This window comes from Dipodomys ordii, unplaced genomic scaffold, assembly GCF_000151885.1.
Source record: "Dipodomys ordii isolate 6190 unplaced genomic scaffold, Dord_2.0 Scaffold30, whole genome shotgun sequence".
Lineage (NCBI taxonomy): Eukaryota > Metazoa > Chordata > Mammalia > Rodentia > Heteromyidae > Dipodomys > Dipodomys ordii.
The window spans coordinates 1,600,584-1,624,060 of NW_012267246.1; the positions used below are offsets into that span (position 1 = coordinate 1,600,584).

The following is a 23,477-nucleotide window of genomic DNA, read 5'->3' on the forward strand; positions in this document are numbered from 1 at the left end:
CTCTGCTGGCAGCGCCCCCCTTGCTCCAGCAGAGGAGTGACCCCTGTCCCGTCTCCTCCCTCGCTGCGTCTCAGGCCCCTCTCCTCGCTGCGGGCGCCTGGCAGGAAAGCAGGGCTGGCTCTCAAGGCCTTCTGGTGACACAGGTGCTTGGGATTCACTCTTGGTTTCTCGTTGGGTCGCATGGACACATCTCTCCAGTCTGTTAGCATGAGTGTTGTTACTAGAGCCTCTGAGTTCTCAGGGAACAAGGCCATTACTTTCACCATAAAGTGCAGCGCACAAAACACTCTCCATTTATGAGTGAGCAAGTGAAAACTACACGCGTGAACTGGATGTTAGCTAAACAATCATATGCCAAAGCGATGCGCTCCTTTATTGTTCACACCCATTTACTTGGTTGATTTATTTGAGAATGCAGACTAAGTGCAGGCACCAGTGGGCCCTAGGAAAATAGAAAGGTGAACAAGGAGACAAGATGTGATGCCGTAAACTCTACCACAAGGAGGGGAACGTGCCAGGGAGGAGCCAGGTGTCCCACAGAGTGGACGCTGGGCATGGGTGGGACGCTTCATTCTTCACATAGCTTCTGAACTCTTGCCACACCGAGGAGCCTGAACAATAGTTAAGTCCTACTGACCACCGAGTTTATCATTATGAACAAGCACAGTTTCATCTGGTGCTAAAAGGGAAGCTGCCAGCCGGGAGTTGGTGGTCACGCCTTTAATTCCAGCTACTCAGGAGGCTGAGATCAGAGGATCACAGTTCAAAGTTAGTCTGATCAGGAAAGTCCATGAGGCTTTTATCTCCAAAAGAAAGGTGGAAGCGGAGCTGTGGCTGGAGTGGCAGAGCACCAGCAGAAAGGCTGAAAGTGGCTCAGTTCCACCACTAGAGCCCTCAAAGTCCTCCCAGCTTCTGTTTGTATGGAGTTTGGAATTTGGAGGGAGGGTTTTGATGGTTCCGCCAAGGTCAGCCCTGAATTCCAAGTCCCCCTCCTGGGCCTCCCGTGTGACTGAACCTACAAGCATGCGTGCTGCACCTGGCTGCCATCATTCTGTAATATAGTGTACCGTATTCACTTTCATCAGAGTGAGTTGTGTCCAAGTCTGTCTCACTTTAACACCAAGCCAAAACTCGATGCGAAATTTACTGAATGTCTGATCAATAGCGCGCATACTTCAGCCGTACTTTGAGCCCTCTCCATAAGTTTCTGACAGTCACAATGTGTCCTAGTTCCCAGGGGCTTCTTTAACACTAGCTTTGCTAGCTGTGCTCCTTTCCTCCATTCTCTGCCCCTTTCGGAGTACAGAGATTTGAACATCTGAGTGTACGCTGGCATCACAACTGCGGAATGTTGCAGGTTGTGTTGCATTTGCTCTGTGCCTGGGATTCAGGTGGTGGCATTCTTCCTTAAGAAGCCTCTCGTTGAGCCTCTGAATTTGTGCTAATCTCTGTGGACCCATCTTGCATACGTAATATTATGGGATTTCTCACAAGACGATGCATTGAATGTGCCAGTTTAGATTTGACACTTATTTTTGACTTCCAGAATAAGTAGAGGCAGTTTGGCACTATTTCTTCCTTCTGCCTTGTTCGCCTATCCTGTAGGATCACGTTTCAGATGCTAAACATCCTCACTCCTAAAGTCTTGCTGGAGAATTCCACATCCGTGCCCCAGAGCGGGTGGATAGACACCAGCCTAAGGCTGCAGAAATGAGAGGGCATTGCATGTCCAAAGTACCTACTAACTTAAATAACTCCAGTCAGCCAAACAGTCAGGTTTCAGTCCTTTGCTTTTCCCACTCAAGTCGTGGCTCCCTGGGAAATCCTCTCATTTTTCAGCAAAATGTTGTGTTTGGGGCCCTGATCCACTCTCTGTGCTCCAGACCCAAGTGTCCAGCACTGACCCACAGACACAGAATTCTCCATGTATGCAAAAATTAATAGTCCCTTATCCTTATATCTGTTTTCTAAAAACTTCCCTTTTACTGCTGCTAAGCAAAAGAAATGAGGCGTTCATCCTCCACCCCGTGCTGCCCCCATCTGTCTACACTCCTGACTCCAAATCTCAGTCCAAAGACAGGTCTGTATCTACCCGCTGCTAATCAAATACCACACTGGCATGGGAAACATCTCCATGTCACCAGCCCCGTTGTAACTTCCTTGATGAGCACGTTGCTTCCATCACTCAGAGTTATTCCAATTTTTGCCTGACTCTTATCCCAGCCCGCTCACATCTTCAGCTGATCCTTCCATGACTGGAGAGGTTTTACAAATGTAGATGGAGTCATGTCATTTGCTGATCGGAAGCCTCTCCATGGATCTGTCTTCTAGTTTTGTCAAGTATGAACGTTTTACAAATAGATCCAAGGCCCTCTACCCAGAATTCGTCAGAAGCCCACCACAGCCCAGAGCTCCAGACAGACAGGGAAAGCCTTCCTCTGTCGTTTTTTTTTTGGCCTCTGTCTCGTCTTCCTTGTGGGCCTGACAGAAACCCCAGAGGGCTTTGACTGGAGATGCGTGTTCACTCTTCTGCCCCCTGCCCCCTGTGTCTGCCCCATGGCTCCGGTCAGCACAGTGGCTGGCTGGGACCCACCCTCCGGGAATCGGGGAAGGGGAGGCCCATCCTCGTGAACACAGGTGAGCTTTCTGCTCGTGGGAGGACTTGACAGGAGAGCGGCCAGTTGGTAAAGATGCGGACCCAGCTTCCCCTGCACTAATGGACACATGGTTGCTGGTGGCGTGGCACCGTCATGGCTGGAGCTAACCCCTCACCCCAGCCCTATCTTTGCTTAACAAGTTTAACAAGTTTAAAAGAACAAAACTAAGGAACTCAGGCTGGCTGCATGTGACTGTCCCAATTAATCATTTGTATAACCTTTGACCTGATGAGCCAGCAGCCCAAGGCTGCTCATGTGGCTTCCAGTGGGTGTTTGTAAGTTATCTCAAAGGAAACATCTTCAGTGCTGATTCGTAAGGAATTTCCAGCATGCGTGTTGTCAAATAGAAATGGTGCTGAACTGACAATACAATGCCCACTGGCAAAATTACTTAGTGATATAGCTAAAAATAATCATTAGTAATATATCTAACATTATTAACTTCTAGCAAGATGATTATTCAGAGTTCAAAACAGAAAAATAAACCTTGAAGCTCCGGAATAAAGCAAGAGGAATCCTTTTTATTGTTTCTAGATTTCACCTTACCCTGTTGGCTTTTCGGGGCAAAACTTTCCGGAAGTAAACTGTGGCCCCCGTGAGTGGAGTTTGTGGATTGAGGCAATAGAGCCTCAGAGTGCTAACACAGCACTTAAAAAATAAACTTCTAGGGGCTGGGAAGGTGGCTCAGTGGTAGAGCACTTGCCTTGCATGCCTGAGACCCTGAGTTCGATTCCTCAGCACCACATAAGCAAAAAGAAAAAAGCCAGAAGTGGCGCTGTGGCTCAAGTGGTAGAGCGCTAGCCTTGAGCTGAAGAGCTGAGGGACAGCACCCAGGCCCAGAGTTCAGGCCCCACGACCAGACCCCCCCACCACCAAAAAAAAAAAAAAAAGAACTTCTACTTACTCGTACAACTTTCCATCTCTGGAACCAGGTCAGCACTTAGGCTGCAGTAATGAGGTGAGCTGAGGATTTGCTCCACACAACACAGGCATGGAGGCTGTAGGGTTCTGGCTGTTCTTCTACACTGGACAGGCCGGACATAGCAACCACAGTCAGTGGAGCTCAGGCTTCGTAACTGGTGAGAGAGGAACTCAGGAGAGACGTGAACACAGTACTGGCGACAGGAAAGTTCATTAGAAGAGAAACATGGCAAAAGGCGAGCAGAGGAAGACAGCAGCTGAGCGCGTATCCGCCATCTTGACGTCTGATTCAGAGCCTGGCTTGGGGTTACATGGGGGCCTAGAGGGCTTTCGGATCAGCAGACCTCCTCTCTGTGAGTGTGTGACTGTCCAGTCCTTTCACAGCCAGGCAGGTTTTGGTTTATCAGCTCCTGCCAGCTGCCTCTGATGCCCCGATTCTCTGTGACTGCATGTCGTGGTGGCCTCTGCCGAGCACTTGGCCTCCTGATTAAGGAGTGCGCAGCCATCTGGGAGCGCAGCACCCACATTCCTCCCATTACAGGCTGTGATGAGAGCCAGTTCCCTCCCCCACCACATCAACCAAGAAGAGCCCTGGTGAGCGAGGAGGAGCCAGGCTAGAATCTGGGAGGAAGGGGGTCAGGGTGTGAGAACTTCGAGACCCCAGAAAAAGCAATCCCCATAAACGTCGCTCCAACGAAATTCACTGGGAAGAGGGACCGAGCCCGTGGGGGTGGCTCAAGGCCGGAGACGGCCCAAGAGCAGAGCACGCAGGACAAGGCAAGGGTGACACGTGCCCACACGTCGCCCCGTCTTTCATCCTCCCGTTCAGCCAACAACTCTTTCCAACATGTCTTTGGACTGTACACAAAATGCATTTTGTTTACAAAAACATTTCTACTTTTTGGTGAGCACCCGAGAAGGCCTTTGCTCTGTTTTGCCTGTGGCGGGGTGGGAGGGAGCTGGATAACCGGGGCTCGAGTTTTAAGCAGGTTGTCTGTCTGTCTGTCTTTATGAGCACACAATTATTGTGCAGAGAAATTTCATTGTGATACTCTCATATATGCACATAGCTGATCCAATTTATCTCGTTACTCTTTGTTTCTTTCAGGGTTTGGTTTTGCTTGTTTGGTTTGTTTTTTTTTTTGGTGCCAGTCGTGGGGCTTGAACTCAGGACCTGGGCACTGTCCCCTAGCTTTTTTTGTTCTCAAGACTATTACTCTACCACTTGAATCACATAATCACTTTCAGCTTTTTGCCAGTTAATTGGAGATAAGAAATGTTCTTGCCCTGGCTGGCTTCAAACCAAATCCTCCAATCTCAGCCTCCTGAGTAGCTAGGATTATAGGCATGAGCCACTGACAGCCGGCTCATCACTCTTCCTTATACTTTTATTTTTTTATAACCTATTCCATCCTCCACCAGTGTGATCCAAAGCTCTTGGAATTCCATTAAGGTTGGGAGGACTTTTCAGGATTACTCCCATCCTGTCTGGTGGAGGGGGGGGGGGGCGCTCAGTACATGCAGCCTCTGGTGGCCACAGCCTCTGCTCTCTGTTCTGAAGGGAAGCACGCACACAGACACAGGCACAGACACACACACACACACACACACACACACACACACACACAGCTGCAGGGTGAGTTAGGTCAGCTCACCGGGCATGGAGGACCCTGGGTATGCCAAGGCCCAAATGTCTGTTCTGTCCCAACTCTGTTTTAAACCCTAGGGATATAATTAGGCCCTGGCTGTGTGGTTGGGTCCAGTGCCCACGGCAGGCCATCAGCTCAGGCGGGCCATGTTCTGGTCTCCATGGTGTCGGAATGACCAGGTGCTGGGATGGCAGGTGCGGGGAGAGGCCTGCAGCTCTCTGGATGCTAGTGCCTGCTCCTCCTTGCTGCTGTCAACGAGATGTCGGAGATGGAAGGGGGCGCCGGGTCCCTCTTTCCACCCAGTGATGGACCCACGCTGGGGGTCTGGCTATTTAGTGCCACAACGAGCATAAGCTTAGCTGGCAGCATTACATGTCAGAAGTAAGGGCTAAGGTTTTTCCTCCCTGCATCCCCATCCATCCTCTACATTACATATGCACACATGTGCACATGCATTTACACAGACAGCACATGTGCACATACACATGAACATGCATACTCGCACGGAACCGCATGCACACACAGCTGCTCGGGAGAGTCTGCAGGGCTCCGGCCTGCTGCATCAGAGCGTGTTCAGGAAGCTGTGTCCTCATCCCGGGCAGGATCACTCCAGCTGGCCTTTCCTCCCCCTTGGGTGGGTTCCCTCCTCCCTGACCACCCCAGGCTCACATTTGGGCTTCACTTATGTGAACTGTCTGCAAGCGTGGAAACCCATGTCCATCAACAGAACTGGCAGCTCTAATCACGTAACAGTTTAATTGGAGAAGAAAGACTTGGCTTTGCCCTGTAGATTTCGCTTTTACATGACCAGAGTGAGGCGTTTCACGACTGACCACTGGCATTCGACTAGGGGCTGGAGCTGATGTTATCACGGCCTGATCTAGGCTGCAGCAATCTGATCATCTGATCGCAGTATGTTAAGTTCTGCTCATTGTCAGGACAAACTGCTGGGGGGTGTGAGGCTGGGATGGAAAAAAGGAAAAAAGGCAGCTACTGCACAAGCCACCATAATTCTAATTTTATTTGGGTGTTCTCTGGTTATAAATAGCCACCTATTTTCTTGAAGGCATAATTCACAGTGGACATTTTAATATGTAAAGCTCTCCCAGCTGGGAAGTCACTACCATTAATCACATGCAGTCTTAAACGCCTCAAAGTAAACACAACAAGAGGATGCAAAAGCAGTACAACAAAAAGCGTGACACTTATTTTTACCAAGACAGTCAACATGAGATGGTAAAATGTGAGCTTCGTCCACCTATGGTGGAAGGATGACTTTCCTGTAATCAGAGTTAATTTGAAAACAATTTGAATGGACACTTTTTCTAGTTCATTATTAAGATTTTGACAAGTTCAAAGCCAGACAATTTTCAGCTGTCATTTGTAGTTATACATAAATGTCCACGCAGAGGTCACCACCTAAATTAGAATTCTGTCACTGAGAAATTGAACCATGGAGACTTGGAAAGGCCTTAACTTTGATCACGACTCCAATTTTAACAATTACAAGTGGCTCAGAAATGAGTTTTACTGCCACAACTACTCTGAAGGTGTTAGGGACACACCAAAGATACTGTTCTCAAACCACGCAAGGAACAGTGTTTCCTTGGGAGTGGAAGAGTGTGGTGGCAGTCTGGCCCTCTTTGCAGCTGCCCGATGTGTGCTTGAATCTGGGTCAGAGCACTTCTGTGAAAATACACAGACAGATCCCTTGCCTGTTACTCTCCCCAACCCTGTCTCCCACCTTCATTTCCTTCCTGCAGTATTTGTTTATCAAGAGAGCAGAATCCGCTCATTCCGTATGGTTTCTGATCCTATATCAGTTGGGTTTCCAAGTCGTAGAGTCTTTGTTTATCCTGTGAGTCACTACTAGCTGAGTGGGCAGTATGGGGTTTAATTAAAATAAACACATTTTATTCTTGTAGTCATCAACTTGCAAGAAATGCCACAATATTAATGACTCTGCTGAGCTGGTTAGGGAGGTTGGTATGTCCATCACCCGGGGATGTGAATGTTTTACTCTGACTGAATGAAAGCACTAAGGGGCTTGCGGAGAGGCACAGGCCGGGGAACCACCTCAGCTCCAGCCACACTTACTGACTAACCAAAGTTCACAGAGACGTTGACTGTTGAAAAGAACTAACCAACCAACCCTGTCCCGTGCCTTCTGAGAAGTCTGCCTCCTGTCCTGGAGACAAGGCATGCACTTGTAAGGTACCAGAAGGTTCTTGAGCTCGTGGCTTTTGCCATTCATTAAGAGATAAGAATAGTACTTCCGCCTGATTTCCCAAGCAGTCACTGGCTCTGTGTGTGTGTGTGTGTGTGTGTGTGTGTGTCCGTCAGGCTGAGTTGGCGGCTAACTCCATCCCGCTCATGCGCATCGCAGGTCTAGGAACAGCTCTGGCTGCACTCCGTGGCGTGTGCTCCTGTGCTCTGCAAGGGAAATAACACTCCACGCTCTGGCTGTAAACCTAAGTGACAGGCGTGACCCCACTGGGTAGCAGCAGATGGTTCTCTATGTGCACGCGGTGCACTGACACTGAAGACGGCCTCTGACAGGAAGCCATGTCCATTTTCTTCCAGCAGTACACATGTGGAAGTCTGTTAAGATAAGGAGATTCCTGTTGCTTCACCAGTGTGGAGCACCTGACTGTTCATCTCCATCTTTCCTAACACCCGCACAGAAAGACCTGAGAACTGTGGGCCCAGCCCTGTGCCTCTCATGTGACCACCTGGGACTTGCTTTGTTTCTGCTTCTGTTTGTTTGTTTGTTTGTTTCATTCAGTGTTGCATTCTAGTTATTTACGTGTCTTTCTCGTTTCCTCAACTAAACTAGACCCTCCTGTAGTCAGGATCTGTTTTCTATTACATCTCTACAGAGCCTAAATGGCACAAACTGACAGATAAATTAAGAACCACCTGAAATTCACTTGTGAATCATACAAATTTGCCCCTTTGCTCAGGTGCTAGAATGCTGCATTTTGGAAAAATAGTTTTAAAGACCAGTATCAATAATTGTTCCAATTTACCTACCTGAGATCCCTCTTTATTTCCCAAGTGTTTCTTTCAAAGTGTAGAATTTATCAAAAAAAAAAATTAGAGGTATTTGAGCCAGATATTTTAATGACCTATTCTTTAACATTTTTTCAACTTCTCCAGGATCGTTGGCCTAGTTATTTCGTGTTAGGGCTAAACCACATTTCATTATGATCTTAACCCACCGCTGTTCCTGAAAAGGTACACTGTAATATCTTCCACACTGTCATATGCCTCCCTGAAAATTCATGCAAATGAGGTAGCAGATGGCAGACCTAGATATGCACTGATTTTTTTTGCAGCAATAGAAACATTTTCACATGAGCTTCCACCTAGCAAGCTAATTTTAACTTGTTGATCCTACTTTGAATGGAGCTAACATGTGTCTAGGAAGAAGGTGACGGTTCTGGTGAGCAGATTGGATCAGGCACTGTGATGACTTTTCTACGTTCTTTTCCTCTCCTCAGGTGGATCAGCGGAGCGGCCGTGGTCAACGCCTTTTATTCTTCAGGCAGAAATCAGATAGGTAAGGTGTCCTCCTAAGTAATCCTTCTATTATTTCTGTCACTCCCAACCCATAATGCTTTCCACCACTCATTTATAATACATATCCAGGCCTAGAGCCAAAGCCAAGTTGCTCATTGGTTGGATACACTTCTTAAAAGTAGAATATATCCATGAACTTCTTTCTCCTAGATAGGAAAACATAAATCAGTATACATTGGATTAAATGGTTTTGTTTCATTGATGATATTCCAATATTTAGCTAAATGGCCTTCTGGTTTATAAGTACTATCTCAAAGTTGCTGCTCAGTAAATCTCTATAAAGTCATGCTGAGATTCAGAGTCAGTATTAGCACTCTGTATCAGTACCGAGAGTCAACTTTGTGCAGATTCTGTTCTTTAGGAATTCTGTGTGATGGCTCTGGAGAAATTATGTCAGTGTATCATGTTGAGCTCTGTGAAACTGTGTGAAAATCACTTTTGATTAAAAGATAAAACATACACACACATACATACACACATATATATATATATATATATACTATCTATTTATATGTGTGTGAAACTGTGAAAATCACTTGATTAAAAAAGAAAATATGTATATATACATATATATGTATATGTTTGTATGTGAAATTGTGTGAAAAGCACTTTTTATTTTATATATATATATATATATATATACATTCACATACACACACACACACACACACACACACATGTGTGTGAGGAAAGTTCCCACGCGGCCCCATCTCCACAGAGGTCTCCTCGGCGAGCAGCTGTGGGCTTCTGTGAGGAAGCAGACCACCCTACATCTCCAAGTAAGACTAGCCTACAACAGGAACGGAATCCCAGCATTCTGAACTATGCATTCTCTATCTGAGCAACATCCTCAGACTCATTTTTTAATATGCTATGAATTTGATTAGAAATTACAAAATATCCTTCGAGATATTTACCATGGATTTTTAAAAACTTGAAAGAAGTTTATCTTTTATTTTAAAATGATGAACTCCTTTTGTTTCTCAATCTAAGGAAGGAGGTTAAGAAGTTATCTCTTTTCTTCTGCTATTTTTAATACATATTTTTATTGTAAAGATACTGTAGAGAGAGGTTACAGTTACATGAGTAAGGTAATGAGTACATTTCCTATGGAGCATTGTTACCGTTACTTTGTTTTTCCTCTACCATCCCTTTCCTCTCCACCTCCCCAACTCCTTCCCCCCCAAGTTGTAAAGTTCGTTTTCAACATAGTGTCTTGTACATCTCATTGTTACAATGGGTCAGCCTGTATCCTTATTTCAGCATTTTGTTACTTCCTTTCCTCTCCCCAAATTAGAAAAATGTATATACAAGATGCAGGACACTGGAATCAAATTTAGTGAAAACAGAGGTTATACCATGGGGGAAGAACATACAAAAGAAACAAAAAACAAATCACATAGTACATTATAAATACAATCCCAAGTTACTGGAGCTGATCCAAAACTTTGGCAAAGTAGCAGGGTATAAAATTAACCTTCAAAAATCAAAGGCTTTTCTGTATGCCAATAATGAGAAGAGCATGGCTGAAATCAGGAAAGCAACTCCTTTTGTAATAACCCCACAAAAAAAATTTTTTTTAAACTATGAGTTAACTAAAGAAGTGAAAGACCTCTATGATATAAACTTTAAAAACCTGAAAAAGGACACTAAAGCAGAACTAAGAAAGTGGAAAAACCTCTCAGGCTCCTTGATTGGGAGGATTAACATCATAAAAATGGCAATCCTGCCAAAGGCTATCTACAAATTCAATGCAATACCTATCAATATCCCAGTTTCATTCTTTAATGGAATCGAAGAAGCAATCCAAAAATTCATATGGAACAATAAAACACCCCAAATAGCAAAAACAATCCTTAGCAGAAAGAACAGTGCTGGAGGAATATCAATACCAAATTTCAAACTCTACTACAAAGCCATAGCAATCATAAAAGCTTGGTACTGGCACATGAACAGACCTGAGGACCAATGGAATAGAACTGAAGTCCCAGAAATGAACTCATAGACCTATAGCCACCTAATCTTTGATAAGGGAGTTAAAAACAGAATGGAAGAAAGACAGCCTCTTCAGTTAATGGTGCTGGCAAAATTGGTTAAACACCTGTAGAAAACTAAAGCTGGATACTTATATATCATCCTGTACCAGAATCAACTCCAAATAGATCAAAGATCTCAAAGTCAAGCGGACCATTACAGGAAGGAATAGGAGAAACTCTAGAGCTCGTTGGCATAGGCTGAAATTTTCTTGATAAAGACTCAGAAACACAACAAATCAAAGAAAGGTTGGACAAATGGGATTACATTAAACTGCAGAGCTTCTGCATGGCAAAGGACATAGCTAGCAAGAGCAATAGAAAGCCCAAGGACTAGAAGAAGATCTTCACTAGCTATACAACAGACAAGGGCCTCATATCTAAAATACACTTAGAGAAAGTGGCGCTGTGGCTCAAGTGGTAGAACACTAGCATTGAGCTGAAGAGCTGAGGAACAGCGCCCAGTTCCAGATTTCAAGCGCCACAACCTAAATAAATAAATAAAATATACTTAGAACTCAAAAAATTAAATCTCCCAACAACAAATCTTCAAAATCAACCACCCGATTAATAACTGGACTAAAGACTTAAAGAGAAACTTCTCTGAAGAGGAAATAAGAATGGCTAATAGACACATGAAGAAATGCTCAACTTCTCTAGCCATAAAAGAAATGCAAATCAAAACAACATTGAGATTCCACCTCACCCCAGTTAGAATGGCTATAATCAAGAATTCTAGTAACAACAGATGCTGGAGGGGATATGGACAGAAGGGAACCCTTCTGCATTGTTGGTGGGAGTGTAAACTCGTTCAACCTCTTTGGAAAGTAGTATGGAGGTTCCTTAAAAGACTCCACATAGAGCTCCCCTATGACCCAGCAATCCCACTTTTGGGCATTTACCCAAATGATCACAAACAAGGCCATACTAAAGCTACCAGCACAACTATGTTTATTGCAGCATTGTTTACCATAGCTAAGATATGGAACCAACCCAGATGTCCCTCAGTAGATGGATGGATCAAGAAAATGTGAGATATATATAATGGAATTCTATGCCTCCATCAGAAAGAATAACATTGCCCCGTTTGTTAGGAAATGGAAAGACTTCTGCTATTTTTATGGTTTCTGTTTTTAGAGTAAATCTTGAATCCATCTGGAATTTACTCCAGTACATGATAGGAAAATAAGAAACTACATAGCCAGAGGAGGTTATGGTCACATAGCACAGAGATGAGGAACAAGGCATGCACACCTATGTTAAAACAAGCTCAGAGTCTAGGCTGCCCTGCCTTCTGGATTCTTTGAACTCAGGCCTAGCCGTGTTAGTGGTGACAACGCAACCTGTGTCACCAGGCCCAGGTGGTGTCCCTCAAGGACCAGAGTAGCCTGTCCCATAATGTCTTTCTCTCTGGGGCTTCATCACTCTGGAGAGATCTCTGTCTCCTCTCCTCTGCTCCCCCTCCTCCTCTTTGTCTCCCCCGCTGCTCCTCCTTAATGTGCTTCTGTGAGTCCTGAGCCTGGGGCTCACACACACTAAGCATGCACTCTGTCACTGAGTCACATCCTCAACCCAGAAGACCCTTCTGCTCTTCACAGTGTGTCAGGTCACACCCAGCTCCTGCCGCAGCCACACCAAGGTACGCAGTTCACCAGGATCTCTGCATGAGGGTGGCCTCTCTTAAAGCTCATTTAAGTCTTCAAAGAGGGGTGGTGTGGACCAAAACCCATGGGACCACCCACCCCTCCATGCCTGCAGAACAAACACCAGAGCTTGTGCAAGCATGTGCACCTCCCTAATCACAGCCTTGGTGGTTTGGCATGAGATCCATTACAAAGTGTGAAAGAATATAGAAAAGCGTGCGGCATACACACAACCCCACTTACACACAGGGACACAAAATGCCTCAACTCAAAGCGCTTACTCATTTGACTTTTGTTGGTCAAGCTGTGGGGCTTGAACTCAGGGCCTGGGTACTGTCTCTGAGCTCTTTTGCTCAAGGCTAGCACTCTATCACTTTCAGCCATGGTGCGTCTTCTGGTTTTTGAGTGCTTAATTGTAGATCAGAGTCTCTCAGGGACTTTTCTGCCTGGGTGATCCTCAGATCTCAGCCTCCTCAGTAGGATTGCAAGCGTAGGCCACTGGCACCCAGCCTCATTTGACTCATTGTTCTGCCCAGCAAGAGAGAAAACCTGAGTTCAAATCCCAGTACTGAAAGAAAGCACAGCTAAGGCAGTTGGCTACAAACAGCAGTTGCAAAGCTGATAATAGCAGCAATAAGGCGAATGGGGAGATTCTCATGACCGAGGCTTAGCCACAGAGTCAAAGGTGAAATCATAATCTGCAAAGTTGAACTTAAAGACTAGTATTTAATACGAGCCATAAAAATCTTATCACTTGCTCGAAGAGTGGCATGCCAGGCTGTAATTAAATCAGCAGGCTCTTTATAGTTAATGTTTAGTCTTGATAGCACCTTTCATAAGAGCATTTTATATAATGGGTGGATTTTAATCAGAGTGCAGAGTGTGGGAGATAGCGCTCACTTTAAGTTAATAAAGTACTGCACACCACTCTCATACCTCCGGCTAAAAATAACTTCTTGGCATCTTTAGCTCCGGCAGAAACATGCAAGATCCAACTTTCATCAGAACTCCCCAGGGACAAAGGGCTTTTTATTATTATTTTGTCATTTGAACATGAAGGCAACTTTCCTGTTTTTTAAAAGTCCTTCTGTAAAAATAATATTTATCCCTGAAAAATAAGAGCAGGAGGTTAGGTCGTATTTAGTCCACACAAAAAACATTTAGTACTCTGTGCTACTTAGATCTTACGGGTGTTTTATTTTTTTTTCAATATCTTAAATTTCTGAAGGTCAGGGCCTTTCATGTGAATTCCTGCTATCTTGCACAACACCAGCCCTGGGGTTTGCATGGAAAAATGTGTTCCCACTGAAGGCTCTTTTCCTAATGACAAAACACAATGAGTCAGAGCCTTCGTGGAGCCTAGAATTTGCAAGCACGAATACAGAATTACAGAGCTGTAAGCATTCATTTGTAAGGTCAGAGATTAATCATGCTATACATTGTTGTCCCAGACCAACAGTGAGTATTATTACTGTTGTTGTTTTAATTAAATACACCCCAAAGGAAGAGAAGAAAGGCACATCCATGTTGCTAGGAAGCATCGGGAGGCAGAGAGGAGGGTAAGATTGCAAGGCTGGGGTAAAGGTCTGAGTCAGCTGGAGAGCAGAGGTAGCCAGCGTCCCCATGGATGGGGAGGGGTCCCAACCAGAGAGGCACTGTCATGTGACTGTGGCTTACACAAAGGGTAGATTAGACTTGGCATGATGCATGATGGGTGAGCCAGGAAGTGAGGAGGGAAGGTAGAGGACTAGGTCATTCTCCAGACCAAAAGGAGGTGGAGCCAAGATGGCAGAGGTCAGAGTGTCATGAAGATGCAGGCAAAAGGAGGCAGGAATGGCCTCACCTCCCACACTCAGCAAAAGACACTAGGCCCCCAGACACAGCAAAGAGGCACACTGTCCACGCCTAAGGCCTGCCAGCTGCCTCAGGAGGCCGGAGGGGATGGAGCGCCATGCTCCCACACCTGCACGCAGAGCGCCAGTGGTCGGCACAGGCCAGGGGTGGACCTCCCCAAGCCACGATTTGCCAGCTGCTTGGCTGCACTTGTTAGGATTTTCCACCCATTCGCTTCTCCCGATGAGCCATCCCATCACCGCTCACAATTCAGGTCAGCCACTGCTGTGGCTTCAGGCTCTGGAAACAAGGAGGAACTCCAGTGTCCCAGCCAACAAAGACACTCAAGCCTCGGCTCCCAATGGGATACGTGTTTGAGGTGCTGAGGTGGGCAGGAGAAGATTGGACAAGGAAGAAATCCAACCATAACCAACAAAAGACACAGAGTGTGAGGTAGTCCCAGGTGCCTTGAAAACAGTGAGCTCAGAATAACCTGTGGGCGGGAAACCTGGAACGCAGGGCTGTGTTAGTTGAGATCATATTAGAAAAGGTTAAAGTCTTAGACGATTAAAATGAATACTTGAACTATTGAATAACCATGTCTCCCACATATATACCACGGGGAAAGGGCTTTGTGGAGGTCAGGAATAATTCATCCTTGCTCCAAACTCTTCCCTACAAAAATCAATCTTAAAAGAGCTCAGGTAGTGGATCAGGTGAGTAACTCAGATGATCACATCAGTCCTGGACGGTAGATTGACTGCCTCGATGTGGAAGGGTTTGTCCTGGTTCACGCCACGCCATCCTGGTTCTTGCCACATGATTCCAGTTCCCACCACACAGTCCAGTATGTGCCCCAGTGCCACTGGCACGGAAGAAAACAGGTGGGCAAGCAAGAAGCCCACTGTAGGCCTGCTGCCAGCCGGAGAGTAGACAGGGCTCATCTCCCACCCCGTCTTTCCCACAGTCTTCCCGGCTGGCATCCTGCAGCCACCCTTCTTCAGTGCCCAGCAGTCCAACTCCCTCAACTATGGGGGCATCGGTATGGTCATCGGACACGAAATCACCCATGGCTTTGATGACAACGGTAAGTGCCAGGGATATTTCCTTTGGGATTTGACCTCTAGGAATTAGCAGTGTATCACCTGGAGCTGGTGGCTTCACACCTGACATTTTAGCAACTCAGAAGTCTGAGGTCCAGAGAAACATGGCTCAAAGCCAGCCAAAGCCCAAGAGACTCTGTATTTGAAATAAATAGCAAAATACAGGCTGGAGGCATGGCCCAAGTGGCAGAGCACCAGCTCCCATGCAAAGCAGAAGGACCCTGAGGTCAAACCTCAGCACTACCGATGAAGAAATTAAAATCCAGAGTTATAATTGTCTATACAAAATGCCATCGCTTCATACATAGGGAGCAGGGGACCAGTGTGTGTGTGTGGCTGGCAGCTCCCTTCATGGTTCACATTAAACAGTACAAGTAAATGTTCAGATACTGGAAGTCAAAAAGAGGAAAAACAGCATCATTTGGCAAAAAAGTTCCAGGAAGGGGGTGGGGGAGTGTTTCAAGTAGAAAGATACAGCCCTGAGCAGTTGCTCCCAGGGGCTGGAGGAATAGGAAGCCCAGAGTAACAATGCTGACCTTCTGAATGTTCCAGAATGCCAAATTAAACAGATGAGGACTGTTTACCAGGCCTTCCCCAGATGAGGAAGCCAGCAGTTTCTCCCATCCTCTGCCCCGTTTGCTCTTCTCCACATAGTAGTCTTCCACCCTTATCATTTGAAACTAAAGATTCCTGGGAACACGCAGGTCATCTGTGCATCTGTGTCCTTGTTATGACATTAGAATTTTGAAGGCAGCTGTGCAGGTTAACTTTTTTCTGTATTTTTACTTTTATGGACATTAAAGAACAAAACCAAACTAGGACAGGAGATACTGTCATTCTTGCTATAACGCATCTCCCTCATTAAATAAACACCTCATAGGACGAAACTTTAACAAGGATGGAGACCTCGTGGATTGGTGGACACAGCAGTCAGCCGACAACTTCAAGGCACAGTCGCAGTGCATGGTGTACCAGTACGGGAACTTCACCTGGGACCTGGCGGGCGGGCAGCACGTACGTCCTCAGAACTGTCCAGAAAGCTCTCAGATATGGTCAGTCCTAGGAGAAGTCTTGGCTTTTCTCAGCAGTCCTAACAAAGGATCTTTTCTAAACAGCTCAATGGAATTAACACACTGGGGGAAAACATCGCAGATAACGGAGGCCTGGGCCAGGCGTACAGGGTGAGTGGTGCTGTTTTATTCTGACAGTAATGATGGCTGTGTTGCTTTGACTGCACCTCAGTATCCCAGTGAGGGGCAGGCACTGGGATCTCCCGACCCCTGGGTGGAGTGTTCACCAGCAGTGTCTGCCTCCCATCCCCTCGTGGCTGTGAAGCTGAGCATCATGAGAGCCGTCTCCGCTCTGTGAGGCCCTCCTTCTTTGAGATGTCTCCTCTCTGGTTCCCTCTCTGTTGCCCTGGCCATCTGCTTCTCCTGAAGCAGACTCGGTCCTCGTGGCTCTCACCGAGTTTCCCATCCTTTCACTGGGGCCTGAAAAAGTTCACAGCAGTAAGCTGGTAGGATCCCGAGGTAGGATTCTGCGCGTTCACCCTGCAGATGCTCTGCAGATCCATGCAGAGGAGGCAAAGAAAGAAGACACCCCTTTCTCTCCCCAGTGGGATCCCTTCCTTTGTAAGAACTGGACAGAGCATCTGGGGTCAATCTCTTTAAATATTTTCATACACTAAGGTGATCAACATACAAATGTATATGAAACAGAAAATGTGAGAGTGTATGTGTTTGGTACAGGAATGAAGGACAGTTGCAATTTTTAGTAGTGGTGTGTAAACCCTTAAGAACTGAGAACCCTCTCTGTCATTCAAGTGGCCTAATTCCTTCCTCCTAATGTCACTGCGATCTGGTTTCTTTGCCCCAACTTCGGGGGCACTGGCCCTTCCCCTTGGACACCTGGGACACTAAGGATCTCTTGACTTTTGGCAAGAGTCACTTAGGCTAAATCTGGGAGAGTTTATTTTGTGCAGAGTAGTAACTACGCTAAATATAGCCGTGACAAATGGCCACCTCAGCAGCCGGCCGCATGTCCCCATCTAGCTGGAGCCGACATTTATGTAAGCCACTGGCAGCAGGTCTAAGTCATCCATTCATGTAAACACCACTGTTGTCACCTGGCACGTGCCAGGCTCTTGTACTTGTAAACCAGTGTCATGTTCTTTGTGGCGTATTGGTAAATAAACCCACAAAATGGTATAAATGAACAGTATTTTGATGTGGAAGACTAATTACTTGAGTCCACGCCCTTCTGAATAGGTTTATTGTGACCATCCAGGCAATATAACCACCCTTCTGCTTCCAGGCCTATCAGAATTACGTTAAAAAGAACGGCGAAGAGAAACTCCTTCCTGGGCTTGACCTTAATCACAAACAACTGTTCTTCCTGAACTTCGCCCAGGTACTGCATCTTTCTTGATTGAGTATGATGCAAAGCATGTGTAATTTCACAGAACTTTCTGTGCTGCGTGCATGTTGCCTTGTTTTCCCCAGTGGTGACAGGACCTTGGGGTTGACTGGCATCCACAGATGGTCAGACCTCATCTATGATCGTGATTATGTCCTGGCTGCCATTTATCCAACGTTACTGAAGAATGCAGAATTCCACTTTAATTGTGCTTTTCCTCCAACCTGCCCTGAGCACATTGCTTTGCTTTGTCTACTCCGATCTCTAGGTGTGGTGTGGCACCTACCGGCCGGAGTATGCGCTCAACTCCATTAAGACAGACGTGCACAGTCCAGGCAACTTCAGGTAGGTGGCCTGAGGGGCAGCCAAGCACTGCCACATTGTCTGCACTGCTACCATATTTGGCTCTGAGTTTATAACGTAGTGTTGTGCGTGTGAGAGACAGAGACACACAGAGAGGACCAGTGCATACAACAGCACGTGAGGAGAGAGGGCCCCACTCACAGTCCCAGGTGTTTTACTCCAGCACATTTGTGTCCTAACCCTGGGTCTTGATGGATTCCAGGAAGAAAGATGCTCCTTTAAAGCCAGCAAGGAATTTCTAAGAGCCCTGGAGTGCAATAACTCTAATGTTGTGAGTTCTAGGATCTAGAATTGAGTTGGGAGATACTTAACGTCCTTCCCAAATAAGAACACCATGGGTTGAAAGAGAACTACCCGCCAACTTTCTAATTTTGGACTCTGGACCTTAAGCAGCCATTTTGGAGGCTGAATTCTGAAGACTGCCCCTTCCTCCACAAATAATCACACTTCAACGTCCACCCCCATCAACAGCACCCGCCCCCACGCAAGAATGTCTGGAAAACAAAATAGTGACGAAAGTCCTCATGGGGTGTTTCGGAAACAGAGGTTGAGAACAAAAGGGAACATGAACATACAGTCCTGGAGGGGACATTTCGGGTCATGAAACACCACTTTAGCCGGCCAGCGTGTGAATGGAGAATCCAGCTGTCCCAGTGTACTCCGTCAGGGCTGTCGACCATGTCCAGCGTGCCCCATGCTCCTGCTGAGTGTGCTTATACACCGAGCATGCCTCGTGTTCATGCCTAGCGTGCTGTCCGTGATCCTGAGTTTGCTTACGCCAAGTGTGCTCCATGCTCATGCTGAGCAGCCTCCCTCAAACTCCATTCACTCAGCCGCCATATTCTGTGCAAACCCAAATTAGCTGCTGTGGAGGTAATGAACAAAAGATAGTACCGGGCCAGTTCCAATCATTTCCCAGTATAGCTCATTCAAGAACTATTTAGTTTTCACTTTTAAAAGTTGTCTTTTCGGGGCTGGGAAGGTGGCTCAGTGGTAGAGCGCTTGCCTTGCGTGCGAAGCCCTGGGTTTGATTCCTCAGCACCACATAAGCAAAAAGAAAAAAGCTGGAAGTGGCGCTGTGGCTCAAGTGGTAGAGCGCTAGCCTTGAGCTGAAGAGCTGAGGGACAGCACCCAGGCCCAGAGTTCAGGTCCCACGACCGGACCCCAAAAAAAAAAAAGTTGTCTTTTCCTTTTGTCAAAAAAGGAGGTATAAGGGCTGGGAAGGTGGCCCTGGGTTCTATTCCTCAGCACCACATAAGCAGAAAAAGCCAGAAATGGTGCTGTGACTCAAGTGGTAGAGTGCTAACTTGAGCTGAAGAGCTGAGGGACAATGCCCAGGCCCGGAGTTCAGACCCCACAACCACCACCAACAACAAAAAAAGGGTGTGGTGGGGGTTTCTCATTACTGGAATCTTGGTAAGTTGAAAGTATTATCATTGCATTCTGAGACTGGCAGGGAACGTTTATAATTCACACACTCCACCATATAATCGATTTTGTTAAATGTGTCCCCCATGTGCCCCGTGAACTAAACCAAGTACCCATGAACACCTGGGTTCCTATGATGTTAATGGAATGCCTTGCCTGCCTGCCCTCCCCGAAGGAAGAAGAGTTAGAAATTAACTTCACAGCAGGAAAAATCAGTCTCAACCACTACAGCAGTATTTCCTTAAAATACATTTGCTACCTTCCTTGATGAGCACAGAATCTTGAACTATACCCTTTTCCCCCATAAATTTATCAACTGCATAGCATTATTCTACTAACTGAAACTCCAGGGCTTTTTGTTGCTCCTCTCTCTGTCTGTATGACTTTGTCTCTCTCAGTGTCTCTCTCTGTCACTCTGTCTTTCTCTTGTTTCTCTGTCTCTGTCTCTGTCTGTGTGTATGTGTCTCTCTCTTTTGAACCAGGTGTGTGAAGTCAAGGCCTCACACTCTTGTTTAGCGTTCTCCCTCAAGGCCAGCGCTCGGCCACTTGAGCCTCTCACCTTCATTTCCAGCTCTGTGCTGGCTCATTGGAGATAAGAGTATCCCATATGTCTTGCTCAGACAGGCTTCGAAGTGTGACCCTCAGATCTCAGCCTCCTGAGCAGCTAGGGTTACAGGCCTGTACCATGGGCAGCCAGCTGTGTTGCTCATGCTTATGTTGAGAATGTCAATAACTAACTTGCCCTTAGGAGTAAATAGGTAAGCACATAACAGTATTCTGCCCCCAATTTTTAAAACCATAAAATGTTTACATAATTTTATACAATTATAATCGCTAACATTTTTTGATTCATAACATGTGGGAACGTATTTGTATCACTTAGTAACTTTGGGGGTTCTGGCTTAAAAGATATCTCCAACTATTTTTCATTCATAATGAGAGAAGTATGTGTGTGTGATTTCAAGAGTAAATGGAACGCCAACTTTTTGTCGAGGAAATTATTATTTTCTCTGGAGGTGAAGGGATTTCCTTGGCAAAAGGTTGAGTTTACATTTATTTTGCAAGCATGCTGCTTCCTGGCTGTACAAAGCAAAACATATTTGTTCAGGAACTTTAAAAGTAACAGCCACTGAGCTGCTACTCACAAACCAGGCTTGATGTTGTACATGAAAATATTTTCAGAGGGAAATTTGTAAACCTGTGCCCAAGCAGCACACACAGCATCACAGACAAAAGACAACACATTCTTGATGTAAAACCAGAAGCGGTGTTTGGCATATGCTGCCTTCCTAAACCCCAATGTGCTTCTAAATAAACCTTAAGACTTAAAAAGTAATTCCTTTAAATATGGTAGATGTTAAGTCCACAATTTAAATATGATTTCTTTTTGGAAACCCAGTACTTGGTTAGCTATCAGGGTCATAGTGAGGACTGAGCTGCGTTCTTCTCTTTGCTTTTTACATTTTTATTAGTGTATATCAGTTGTACGGAGAAGGTATCATTTTGATATTTCTATACACATATACAATGTACCCAAATCAAATCTCCCTCAGCTCCTCCACCTTTAAAACAAATTTCAATATGTTACACTCTTCTGTTTTCAAACATGTGTATCAAGTTCTACTTTATAAAACTCACATCACTGACAAGCCATGGAATTTTTTCATGGCCTCATTTCCAATATTTTTTATTCATTTGTTTTGGAAGTACTGGAGTTTGAACTCAGAGCCTTGTGCTTGCTCAGCTTGCTCACTTGACTGGTATTCTACCCCTTGAGCCATGCCTCCTGTCTTGCTTTTTGCTGCTTATTTTGGGATGGCCTCAAGTCATGATACTCCAGATTTTATTTTCCTGCATGGGTAGTATTATAGGCACGAGTCTGGCTGTTGGTTTCTTTGTATGATTTAGCATGCTTAGGGCTAGCCCATCTCCAATGTGTCCGTGTTTCTTCATTTCCTTTAAACAGGAGCCTTGGTTCCTGATATTTTATTTTATATAGAGGTGGATTTGTATGCATTCTGCAGATTCTATTTATCTTTAGCACCTGCCTACAAACTTCTCAAAATGGCTGGAAAATAATGATAGCACAAAAGGGCTGGGGGCGTGGCCCGTTCACATGGCCTTCCCAGAAACTCCCCAGCGTTCCCGGGACTGCAGACCTGCGTGTCGCACACCGACAGGAACTTTTTATTTAGTTATTTATTTGGTCTGTCTCTAGGATCATTGGGACTCTACAGAACTCCGCTGAGTTTGCCGAAGCCTTCCACTGCCGCAAGAATTCCTACATGAACCCAGAGAGGAAGTGCCGTGTGTGGTGAGCGTGCCAGAAGCCCCTGGCACAGACTGGCCAGCCCCGCAGGCCTGCAACTCTCCAAGCCCCAACACAGACCCAGCGGTCACTGGAGGGACTCGAGGGGGGGGGGCGTGCGTCGTGGAAGGAGACACGATGACACAAATGGAATTTGGTTATTCTGGCACAAGTACGGAAGGAGGGGCCTCTGACACCATCCAGTCCGTCCCCCGGCCCTTCCCAGCTCTGAGCTCACATATGTCTTACCACACTCCTACCACTCAGTCTGCCATCTTTTATTTTAAGCAATCTTGGGGGCAAAAATGAGTATTCTAAGACTGTTCTTTTTTTCTTGTATCTGCTTTACTGATTGAGACTCTTGAAGCTCCTGCAATTTTCTAAACAACTTCTTGTTCTCTCTCTCTCTCTCTCTCTCTCTCTCTCTCTCTCTCTCTCTCTCTCTGTGTGTGTGTGTGTGTCTTTCAGAACTTGGTCTTTTTAAAGGGATTTGTAGTAATGTATAAAATAATAATTTTTATATTTAATTATCAACTACATTATGACTAAGGAACTGTTACTATAATCAACGATGATTGAAGTTTCAGACCAAACAATTATGAACCAAGATCTGTAAAATGGCATACAGATGAAAATTTGAGACTATTTAAACTTATAAATCATATTGATGAAAAGCTTTAAGCACAAACTTAGAAAAGTTTTCTAGAGATGTACAATATTTGGGGTGACAAGAAGATTTTCAAGCTGAAGTCTGTCCTACGGCGGCTACGTCGCTCTGTGTCTCCACACCCTCTTGGGCTACTACCTGACAAAACTATTTTGATAATAAATAAATTCAAGTCGTGAGCCTTCACTCACAAGCCACCTGGCTTTAGTGCATGTTTCTAAACAGGAAGGGAGGGTTCGCATGGACTTGCTCTGGAATTCCAAGTCACGTCGCATTGTGGACTGGGGGATGGGAGGGGGCTTCTAGACCCCTCCCATACAACTTTCTCTTCCTGTCTTATTAGTTTTCCTGTCTTATTAGTTTTCCTGTCTTATTAGTATTTTTGCCAGTATTGGAACTAGAACTCAGGGCCTGGGTGCTGTCCATTAGCTTTTTCACTCAAGGCTAGCACTGTACCACCTGAGCCACAACTCTTCTTCCAGCTTTATGGTGGTTAATTGAAGGCAAGAATTTCACAGACTTTCCTGCCTGGGCTGGCTTCAAACCACAATCCTCAGATCTCAGCCTCCTAAGTAGCTGGGATGACAGGCGTGAGCCACACATATCTGACTAGTTTAGCTGGTAAAGATTTTATAAAAGAGCTTCACTGCTGAGTCCTTATTTTTTCCTAACTAAAGGGGAAAATTAGAGGGTTTTACCCAACATATAGATGTTACTTTTCTTGCCTTTTGAAAAATGCTCACTGGTCTTGAAAAAAACGCTATTAAAATATCATCTCCATGTAAGATTGTGTAGACAGAAGTGGACCCATGGGGTTCCGGGAGCTTGCTCCCACCGTGCACAGCCTGCAGCCACCGCCTGCAGGAGCGGTGTGC

The 23,477-nt window shown here is 45.7% G+C and overlaps 1 protein-coding gene across 1 annotated transcript in view; it reads left to right on the forward strand.

Moving 5' to 3' along the window:
* The window catches only part of Mme (membrane metallo-endopeptidase), a 66,764-nt gene extending 43,967 nt beyond the window's left edge, over nucleotides 1-22,797 (forward strand). Inside the window, exons 17-23 of the mRNA XM_013016237.1 lie at nucleotides 8,731-8,789; nucleotides 15,286-15,405; nucleotides 16,302-16,435; nucleotides 16,537-16,602; nucleotides 17,735-17,830; nucleotides 18,105-18,181; nucleotides 21,846-22,797. Coding sequence (XP_012871691.1) covers nucleotides 8,731-8,789; nucleotides 15,286-15,405; nucleotides 16,302-16,435; nucleotides 16,537-16,602; nucleotides 17,735-17,830; nucleotides 18,105-18,181; nucleotides 21,846-21,945 — 652 coding nt within the window. The 3' untranslated portion in view covers nucleotides 21,946-22,797. The remainder of the gene's footprint in view (nucleotides 1-8,730; nucleotides 8,790-15,285; nucleotides 15,406-16,301; nucleotides 16,436-16,536; nucleotides 16,603-17,734; nucleotides 17,831-18,104; nucleotides 18,182-21,845) is intronic.
* Nucleotides 22,798-23,477: the final 680 nt, after the last annotated feature.